This window comes from Lissotriton vulgaris, chromosome 6, assembly GCF_964263255.1.
Source record: "Lissotriton vulgaris chromosome 6, aLisVul1.2, whole genome shotgun sequence".
Taxonomy (NCBI): Eukaryota; Metazoa; Chordata; class Amphibia; order Caudata; family Salamandridae; genus Lissotriton; species Lissotriton vulgaris.
This window is the reverse complement of record NC_141694.1, coordinates 622,716,058-622,726,962: the sequence shown is the minus strand read 5'-3', so window position 1 is coordinate 622,726,962 and position 10,905 is coordinate 622,716,058. Positions and strand designations below refer to the sequence as shown.

At 40.9% G+C, this 10,905-nt stretch overlaps 1 protein-coding gene across 1 annotated transcript; it reads left to right on the top strand.

The window, feature by feature from the left end:
• The first annotated feature begins 1,598 nt into the window (after positions 1–1,598).
• On the top strand, positions 1,599–2,534 carry LOC147707794 (uncharacterized). Its single transcript, XM_086925246.1, has one exon. It carries the CDS (start codon positions 1,599–1,601, stop codon positions 2,532–2,534), a length of 936 nt encoding a protein of 311 aa, XP_086781372.1.
• Positions 2,535–10,905: the final 8,371 nt, after the last annotated feature.

The following is a 10,905-nucleotide window of genomic DNA, read 5'->3' as shown; positions in this document are numbered from 1 at the left end:
GTTTTGTTCCTCACACAAACGTTACGCGTTTTGACACCAAATGTGTCTTGATTACACGTTAACCAGCAAAACAAAATGCTTGTATTAAATAAACATTGACAATGGACTTAGTTCAACAACATAGAAAACGTCCACGTAGTCAGGGCTTGTTGGTGAAAGTGGTAACTTTGAGTGCCATCTTTAAATGGAGAAAATAACATCACATTATTACATGTTGTGACCATTTGAAATGCATTTACAAGGACTCAACTATGTCCAGCAAAACATATAGATAGGCAAAAGAAGTACTTGTAAGTATGTTACTTACTCTATCTATAAAAGCATGTAAGTCAAGACACTCAAAGCAGTCCCCCTGGGGTACATTTCATAAGTGCAGCACGATGACTGGTAGAAAAGTAGTACTGCTTACTCCTGTTGTGGTTCCGTAATTTCGGCATGTTCAGTTTGCACACAAAGGCACTAGTCCTGTGATAAATATCCCTACCGCTACAGCAATTATTGCATGCAATTTTTTCACAAATAGGCACTAGTCCGAGGGCAGGTTGTATTTATGCCAGTCATCGTGCTGCACTTATGAAATGTACCCCTGGGGGACTGCTTTGAGTGTCTTGACTTACATGCTTTTATAGATAGAGTAAGTAACATACTTACAAGTACTTCTTTTGCCTATCTATATGTTTTGCTGGACATAGTTGAGTCCTTGTAAATGCATTTCATATGGTCACAACATGTAATAATGTGATGTTATTTTCTCCATTTAAAGATGGCACTCAAAGTTACCACTTTCACCAACAAGCCCTGACTACGTGGACGTTTTCTATGTTGTTGAACTAAGTCCATTGTCAATGTTTATTTAATACAAGCATTTTGTTTTGCTGGTTAACGTGTGATCAAGACACATTTGGTGTCGAAACGCGTAACGTTTGTGTGAGGAATAAAACGTTTTGAGCAGACATATGGCCGAGTGCGTGTTTGCTTATATGCAACCTTTGGATTGGTAATTACATTTTTGGCATTTTCGGGTTCGCCGACCCACGCGCCACCTGAGGACGGGAGCAGAATCTCGGTAGAACCCATTCTTGTGAGATTGTTCATTGACTTCGAGGGATCCAGAGCCGGCCGTGATACAGTAGAGTCCATGCATGAGAAAGAACCAGGACGAGTGGTGACGCCTTGCCCCGTACGGTAAGCCTTCCTTTGTGGTTCCCGCTGTGTCTAACCCGGATCAAGCCAACGCAGGAGTGCGACGGTTTCTCCGGGTTAGCGCAAGGGTTACGGGGATAGAGCTGAGACGGGGCAGGCGGGTGCAAGACGGCACGCAGCGTAATACGGAATACACCCTATTGTCATGTGATTCGAGAGACTTTTGACCGGTATTCTTGTGAACCACCCTGGAGTGCAATATTTACGACATCAGGAACCGCTGATGACAGCGGGGAAATATGTAACTGCAATATTGAAAACACAACCGTGTCTTTGAACACGAAGCGTGAAGTAATACCGCGGTTTCCTCACATACACCAGCGGGAAGTAAACAGTAGATTTAAACGGACTGCACAGACAATTAGACATCAACCAACTCGAGGCCATACGCAGATATGGACGAGGAAGGAGAAAGGAGACGCGAGGCAGCGTCACTATTTGCCAGGGCTCCGGGCAAAAGTGGACCACACACTACAACACTTGAAAAACCTACAAATGATCCCCTTAATGAACAATTAAAGAAATATGAAAAACTTAAAAAACAAGAAACCTCTAAATGGTGGGAGGCGACATCACTGCAAGATTATGTAGACAAAGCGATGATACCAAGAGGTCTCAGAATCTACATAACACCATCACATGAATCACTGAACCCCAACATGTTGGAGGAATGGTCACAAAATTCTGCAAGTAGCTCAAAAAATATGTTGTGCATATTAATTAAATATGCTTGGGAGGATCGAGAGGTAATCCTACAACAACTTAAAGAATTGGAAGAGGTATTCCTAAAAAGTACTGAACAGGAAACAATAAAAAAATTCAAAGATGAGCTGAAGGGCAGATTAAAGAACCATGAGGAAGACATTAAATATCGCAAACAAAGACAATTACACCGCAATTGCGGTGACTATGATAGTGGACGCATCTTGACATACAGTCCGAAATATGATTATCTGTATAACCAACAAGATGCCACAAACAATGGACAAAATCCCACTAACATGACCAATGACCAATCAGGAGTGATCGCTACAAGTGGTTCGGACACGGATACTTCACAACTATCCTCAAGCACAATCCCCATAGTGGATACTACTAAGATACCGAATTTTTTACAGGAATTCCGCGTCCTAAGAACAAGACGCAAAAAAGAAATGGAAATGCTGTATCAACCGCCTCCCAAACAGATTCCAACACGAGGACGTCCAAGGGGAAGAGCAAGAGGCAGGGGAGAGCATGACAGAGACGACTCAAGCTCCAGCAGAGGAGAAGACAAAAACAGCAAAAAAACAATGGGAACCAAACGTGGGGGTTACAGAAAAAGAAAATAAATATGGATGAACAAACGGTAAATAAAACCATAATAAACCTATCATCAAGAACATTATGTTTTGAAAAAAAAACAAACCCTATGCTTAGGACTCACTTTTTGTCCCACTGAACTATTTAATTATGCTGACACAAGGGTAGACATCTTTAAATTTATCAGGAAACTGAAACTTTCCAAATGGCAATCACTAGTGAAGAAGAAACCTGGCACTAACCCAGAAACATCTGAGAGTATCCCTGAACTTACAGTAGGAGACACAGACATGTTACAAACGTTTTTTCCTTAGGGGGCATTTCATCAAATATTGAACCAACCCAACAGCTAGTGGGAGTAAGAGAAGTATGCACAGACAGAGGTGCAAGTACTCCTTTTAAACCTAAATCTGTGTTCTTTCCTACCCTCCCCCATGATTCTATAGATACTTTCCACAAAGTAGTGACAAAAGAACTTACGCACTTAAAACATACTCGCTCTTATGCGAGGAAAGGCGAGATGAATTTAACCAAGAAAGAGATGGATTTCATTTTTTCCCTTGCAGATGATAAAAATGTCATTCTACGACCATCAGATAAAGGTGGCAATATCGTATTGTGGTACAGAGATCTTTACATAAAAGAAGCTTTACATCAATTGGATGGGGGACAATTTTACTGTAAAAGCAATATGAATGACTATAACATGAGCATCATAGAAACATGGGAACAACTCACTGAATGGCAAAATGAAGGGTTATTGTCTTGGCATGAATTTCGTTTCCTGAAAAAATATCACCCTAAAATTCCAATTTTTTACCTTTCTCCTAAGGTTCACAAGAACTCAAGAGAACCTCCGGGAAGACCCATTATCTCTAGCATTGGTAGTGTAAATGAGAACTTGTCAAAATATGTTGACCACTTTCTCAGGGTTTACGTTAGCCAACTACCTTCCCATATTAAAGACACCACTGACTTTTTAAACAAACTTGAAACTATTCAGTGGGTTGAGGGCCTCCTACTTATCACCATGGATGTGAGTGCCCTCTATACCATCATAGACCACACCCAAGGGCTAGAAGCCAGTTACCATTACCTAAAAAAGAGGGAAATAGGCTATCGTGAACACACCAATATGTTAATACAGATGATGAAATTGTGTCTCAAAAACAATATATTTAAGTTTGATGGGGCAATTTACAAACAAACCCGTGGCGCGGCCATGGGTTCTGCATTCGCGCCGAGTTTCGCGAACCTGTTTGTAGGCAAATGGGAAGAAGAGCTGACAAATGATGAGAGCCTCAGGGAGGATTTTTCTAAAGTGCAAAATTGGATCAGATATATAGATGATCTGTTTGCAGTGTGGCGTGGTACAAGAGAAGAAGCAGAAAATTTCATTGACAAACTGAACAGGAATACTTATAATATACAACTGACCTACACGATGAGTGAGGATCGAGTTGAATTCCTGGACCCAGAAGTTAATATTGTCAATGATAAGCTGACATCTAGCTTACAAAGAAAAGAAACGTTTGGGAACAGCCTTCTCCACGCGCTCAGTGCGCACCCAGACCCCCTCAAATGCAGTATCCCCTATGGGGAACTACTCAGAGCCAAGAGAAATTGCAGCGATAAAAAAGACTTTGAGCTAGAACAAGAAGTGATGATGTCCAGATTTCGTGAAAGAGGTGATCCGGAGTGGGTGCTAGAAAAAGCCATGAGAAAAGCAGTAGAAGTAGAAAGACCTGAAACCCTTAAACCTAAACCCTATACTGACAGTGAGAATAATACAACCAGACTGATAACTGCTTTTCATCATAAATCAGACAAAGTCCGCAAAATATTAGCAGACAACTGGAACATACTCCAGTCTGACCAGGTCATAGGCCCAGAAATGAAAAAAAGACCCCAAATCACTTACAGGAGAGGGAGAAATCTTAGGGATATCTTGGTCAAAGGTGACATCTCAGACAACAAGAGACAACACATACAGGGACTCAAAGGGTTTTACCCTTGCGGTCACTGCCGAGCTTGTAAATCTAGCTACATGGTTAAAGAGATAGACATACCAGGGCAAACCACTAAACGAAAGATCAAGCAATTTCTCACATGTAACACCAGCTTTGTTGTATGCATCCTTGAATGCCCATGCAAAATGCGTTATGTGGGCAGTACAGTTTGCATGGCAAAAAAGCGTGTACAGGAACATCTCAGGGCTATCACTAATTGTGACACCCATTACCCTGTAGCCAGACATTTTGAGGAGTTCCACCAATCTAATACTTCTTAATTGAGATACTATGCAGTGGAACAGGTTAATATGGGTAAAAGAGGTGGCAACCGTCTCCTAGCACTTAGGAAAAAAGAATCCAAGTGGATTATGGAGCTAGAAAGTAGATTCCCGGGGGGCCACAACCTTGATGAGGAACTGGCAACTCATCTCTATGAAGAATAGTACTTTAAATTGATGTCATTGAATTTATGCATGTACAATATATGTAATAGATGTGATCTAGTAATATATTGTTTGTCTGGTGCAGTCCACATGAAACTAGCATGTTTTACCTAGTTTTTTATTCCAATTTTAATGCATATTTTAATTATTTGTATATGTTTTTCAGGAGGAAAGGAAGGGAGACACAACTTTCTCTATTCACTTCACATCTTCCCTACCCTTTTCTTCGGCGAATGAAGTCACTTCACCATTATAAGATAAGGAATCCACTTTTCACTGTTTGGTTCTTCTTGTATGACCCTTAGAAATTAATTCTCTTGGGGTTACTTGCTTGTATAAACAGTCACACGTATTTTGGGACTTGGTTGTATGTAAATGACAGAATGTCAGACATTGTACTTCTGAATCTATGAATATGAGACATCATAGGCACTAGACCTCATGAAAATTTGTAGAAAAGTAGTACTGCTTACTCCTGTTGTGGTTCCGTAATTTCAGCATGTTCAGTTTGCACACAAAGGCACTAGTCCTGTGATAAATATCCCTACCGCTACAGCAATTATTGCATGCAATTGTTTCACAAATAGGCACTAGTCTGAGGGCAGGTTGTATTTAAGCCAGTCATCGTGCTGCACTTATGAAATGTACCCCAGGGGGACTGCTTTGAGTGTCTTGACTTACATGCTTTTATAGATAGAGTAAGTAACACTTACAAGTACTTCTTTTGCCTATCTATATGTTTTGCTGGACATAGTTGAGTCCTTGTAAATGCATTTCAAATGGTCACAACATGTAATAATGTGATGTTATTTTCTCCATTTAAAGATGGCACTCAAAGTTACCACTTTCACCCACAAGCCCTGACTACGTGGACGTTTTCTATGTTGTTGAACTAAGTCCATTGTCAATGTTTATTTAATACAAGCATTTTGTTTTGCTGGTTAACGTGTAATCAAGACACATTTGGTGTCGAAACGCGTAAAGTTTGTGTGAGGAATAAAACGTTTTGAGCAGACATATGGCCGAGTGCGCGTTTGCTTATTTGCAACCTTTGGATTGGTAATTACATTTTCGGCATTTCCGGGTTCGCCGACCCACACGCCACCTGACGACGGGAGCAGGATCTCGGTAGAACCCAATCTTGTGAGATTGTTCATATATATTTATATATAGTATTAAAAATTAGTGGAATACATTTAATTAACACTATATAACATTTACATATTAAACTATTCCATATTTACTACATAAAACTCTATTTACATTACAAAATCCATTTTTTTGTCCACAATATTGACCTAACATCACATTCCACTTTCATATGCAGTCACCTGTAGTATATGGCTTAGTTTATTTTATAGGCAGAATCATGTTGAATATTATTCTTCCAATTATTAATTCATCCTCTCCAAAGTTCCCCTTCACAAGTCGAGAATCCTCACCTACAGGCTTATGAGATGGAAAGAGACTGGTATTTCTTTAGACCACCTACTAGAATAAATATTATTAAGGCATATGAACACAGTTTGACTTGTAAAATGAGCCCATTAGAGAAGGAGTGTATACAAGATTTAGAGAAAAGAGGAACTTTTGTTCCATAAGGCAACAAAAAAGAATGAGTGGGAAAAGGAGGAACATGGGTATAGAGGGAAGATGGTGTACTCGAGATTGAAATTAGTCAGGAGACAAAAGTAAAAATGACGGGCCTGATTTAAATATTGATGAGACTACTGTGGTCATGCCGCAGTGGTGATTCCCAGTACTCCGCCAAGCTGACAGTGGTCCTCCCACAGTACTTAGATGTTGCAGCAATAGACAGTAGAGACTGCCACTGTGACGGTCCTCTCTGCTGACTAACAGTACTCTGTCACCATCAGGCCAATCGGTTTGCGCCAAGCCGATTCAGATGTCCCCATTGTGATGACAGTGTCCTGGCGGTGGTTTGTAGACGGAGTGAGTCCCAGGTGGAGTGGAGACTGGTAAGTACAACGTATTAATGTGTCAATACACATATGTGTCCTGTTTGCATGAAAAACAAATGCAGGCAATGTGTTCTGTCCCTCTGTGTTACATAGTGCATGCCTCTCACACAACATAAACAAACTATTAAATGCCAACCCACAGGCACCACTAGAACAACACCCCAAGCACTAAAACAACAAATATTCTTTTAGGTGTCAACACAGGTGTTTTCTATTTACATTCATAAGTAGGAAAATTAACACAATTGCATTACACCTGAGAAAAATATTGCATGTAAGAGCAAAGCAGAAATACCCAAGGCTACAGCAACACACGATACATAACACAATTTTACACGCAGCTTACCTTAGATCTCGGTGACAACAGAGTTGTTTAGCATTGTGGTGGGGTCAGGGCAGCAAAGGAGGGAACAGGACGATGGAGTAGAAGATGGAAACGGAAGCGGGAGGCCGGTAAAAATATCATTTTATTCCTTATTTTCGTCAATGCCGCCAACTCAAAGTAGGAGGGATTCCAGTCACAGTTGCCTCGATGGAAAGGCACATCATAATAGGATAGGAGGGACTCTTAACTGGAGTCTCACCACCAGCTGCTTCTGCCTATGGTGCTGTCGATGCAGACAAAGGTTCCTGGCAGAGATTGTGGGAATGTAGCGGTCTTTCACCCATGGACCCGCCAACATCTAAATACAGTGGTTGGACCACCAAATCGGCAGGCGGGTAGACTATTAAAAAAGCAACGGCGGGACCTGATCCACCAACATCTAAATCAGGCCCTATGTTTTTATAAGAGGACTCATATTGGAACTAGACACAGTGGATGAAGTATTTGTGAGTTCACATTTGAAGTTCTTGGTGGGTCCGTTCTATTTGTTTTCTGAAGAACCAGTTATCCCTGGAGTATGTTATGTTTGCGAACAGGATGCTTATTTCCAATTGCCTGCAAATTGGAAAGTTATATGTTGCCTAGATTTAGTTTTCCCGAAAATGTACCATGTGAACAGTATAGAAGCTTAAGCGATGAATCCATCTTACAGGCAAAGACATAGTACTAATGATGGGACACAATTAGTGAGATATACTTCTGGTGCAACTATTCCCCCCGTTGGAGTAGTCCTAAATGATGAGAACATTTGAAAATTTCTACAATAGTGGATTAAATAGCCACCAGTGCACCTGGTGCTATATTAAATGTAAACATAGAATTAGTAGCTATTAGATCAATGGTTTTGCAAGATCAATTAGCCTTGGACATATTGTTAGCAGTGAAAAGATGTAGTCTGTAAAATGTTAAAAGTGCAACAATATTGTTCATATATACTAGAGAAGAAAAAGGAGGATAGAGGATTTCACAAATAATTCCTATAGCATAAAACCTTAATTAGAAGATTTAGAAGCAGCTAGTATTTTTAGGAACCTTATGTAAAGGTGCTTCTGCTATAGGTAGTTGGCATGGAAGCAGTATCAATGGGTTTTAGGTTTTATAATAAAGTCTACATTGATTATTGGTATTTGTTTGATTTGTTTAATTGCTTTATATAAGCAAAGGTAGTTTTAGGACTTGGGGTGAGGGTTTATTAAATAGTCTTTCCTTTCTATAATTCCCATACCAAAGAGCATTTAGATAGGGGGGGTCAAAGAATTAATTAATGAATCTGCATTTCTAAAGTGTATGGCTACCAGCAGGCCTCCTAGTGCCAGAAGCAGAGTCATTGTGAAACTGGTATTCACGGAAACAGAAACGTTTTCAGAAGCTTTCGGAAGGGCAAATAGTGTCCTCTAGATGAATATATTCAGGTAGCTCGTTCCACAATTTTGAAGCGTTATAGGTGAACAAACGTCCACCAATCTGGGATCTTTTTATCCGAGGAACAATTGCGAGAAACTTATTCCCTGATGGCAATGACCTATTGGGGCAGTAAGGAGAGATGAGGGACCAGAGAATGGGTGGGCCCGTAGATGCTGTTATCTTGTGAGTGATGCACAGTGCTTTAAACTGCAACCTTTCTGCAACCAGGAGTCAGGAGTCAGTGAAGGGAGGCAAGAGCAGGTCTTGCAGATTGCTGATTGGGGGTTTGCATAAGGAGGCGTGCAGCGCAATTCTGTACCGTCTACAGTTTCTCGATAGTTAAGCATGGAGATCCTAAATAAAGAACATTGACATAATCAAGTCATAAGAGAATCAACACTTGAACAAACAGTCTCCGGGCAGTAAATGGCAGTAGGGGAAGAATTTTCTTAATCATCTTCAAAATCCCATTACAACTACCTGCCACTCTACGTGCTTGTTCCTTAAGATTAAGATTGTGGTCCAACCAAACACCAAGGCTCTTATGCCCAGATGCATCAACCTTTTTAGGAAGTGCAAACGGTGCGATTCGCAAAAATCGGCCTTTTGCACTTCCTAAATTGGTTTCTGGGATGCATCAAGCATTTTTGGAAAATCGCTATTTTTTGCGAGTTCCAAAAATGCGATTGCTTTTAAGGAATCGCAAATTTGCGATTCCTTAAATGCAATGCATCATCCTCACAACATTTGCGATTTTACAAATTGCAAATGCAAATTACCACGAAGTTGAACTTCGTGGTAATTTGCAAAAATGTGTAAAAACGCATAAAAATGCATTTTTTAAACGTGTACGTTACAGACACACATGTCCTTAGGACATGTGTGTATGTAACTCACATGTAAAAGTGCATTTCATGGGTGCAGGGGGGGGTCCGTTGGACCCCCCTCTCCACCCTTGAAAGGCTTTGTTGCATTCCGATTTCAAATTGCGAATTCGCAATTCCCATTCATTCCTATGGGCATTTCAGCCCATAGGAATGAATGGGAATTGCGAATTCCCTATTTGGAACTCGCAATTTTATTGGGATTCGGTAAAAATTGCGATTTTTACCGAATCTCAATAAAATAGCGAAATTAATGATGCATTGCCATTTGCGATTCCTTATTTGCGATTCCTTATTTTTCGCAAATAAGGAATCGCAAATGACAACGTTGATGCATCTAGGGGTACATCTTTTCTTTAGAAGGGGGCATTGGACCCAGACACCTTGTCCAAAATGAACTAACATTCAAGCGGGAAGTTTTACTCATGCCAATCTCAACTTGATATCATCCAATCTACTAATAATGTCTCCATGTTCTGATTCTAAACATATATTCCTTTGTATACCAATTGAATTATGGAAGGTGTAAGAACAAACAACTAAACAAATAGTTATTGTGCAAGAAGAAAAGTTTTTTTGTGCTCAAAAAAGGGACCCAGAATGCACTAATTCTGTTAGGTGTGAGTCACTCACCTGAGCAGCCACAACTCCCCTTAGTTGTGGTGGACTGGTTGACCATGGCTGTCAGCATCCAACAGTCCTCACTCCACCTGTCTTGTTCCTCCCCAGTCTCATCCTTGTCTTCTGGCACTCCGCTTGCCAGCTTCCCAGGATACACAGGTGTTTGCCCTGGCTCGATTCTTTCCCACCTTCTGTTGTTGATCTCGTTCGGTCCACTCTCCTTGATCTCCTCGCTTCAGTCGGCATCTTCCGGATGGAAAGGGGCAGCCCCTTTCATGTCTATCCCACTTTTTATTGGCCGGTTCTCTTCCTTCCGTCACTGCAATAAAGAGCCCATGTTAACAGTTGATGAAATGACAAATGACATAAGTCCCTCCTTCACTCCAATGTATTGTTTATCTTCCTCCTTTAGGTGGTGTTGCTGCAGAAAACAGGTTTCTGGTGGTTGGGCTTCCTGTTACAGAGACCATGCAGAGACCATGTAAGAAAAGTTTACTTCCCAAAGTTCAGCATGAAGAGACTCATTCATTGTGGAGGAGGCCACAAGGGATGGGTTTTTGCACTAGCTCAAAGATCCAGACAGGTTTCATGGACGGTCACGGCTGGCGCTTCCCTTTGACTGTCACCGCTGGCTGCTGTTGCTATAGCGTGAAGTGCAGGCCTCATGTT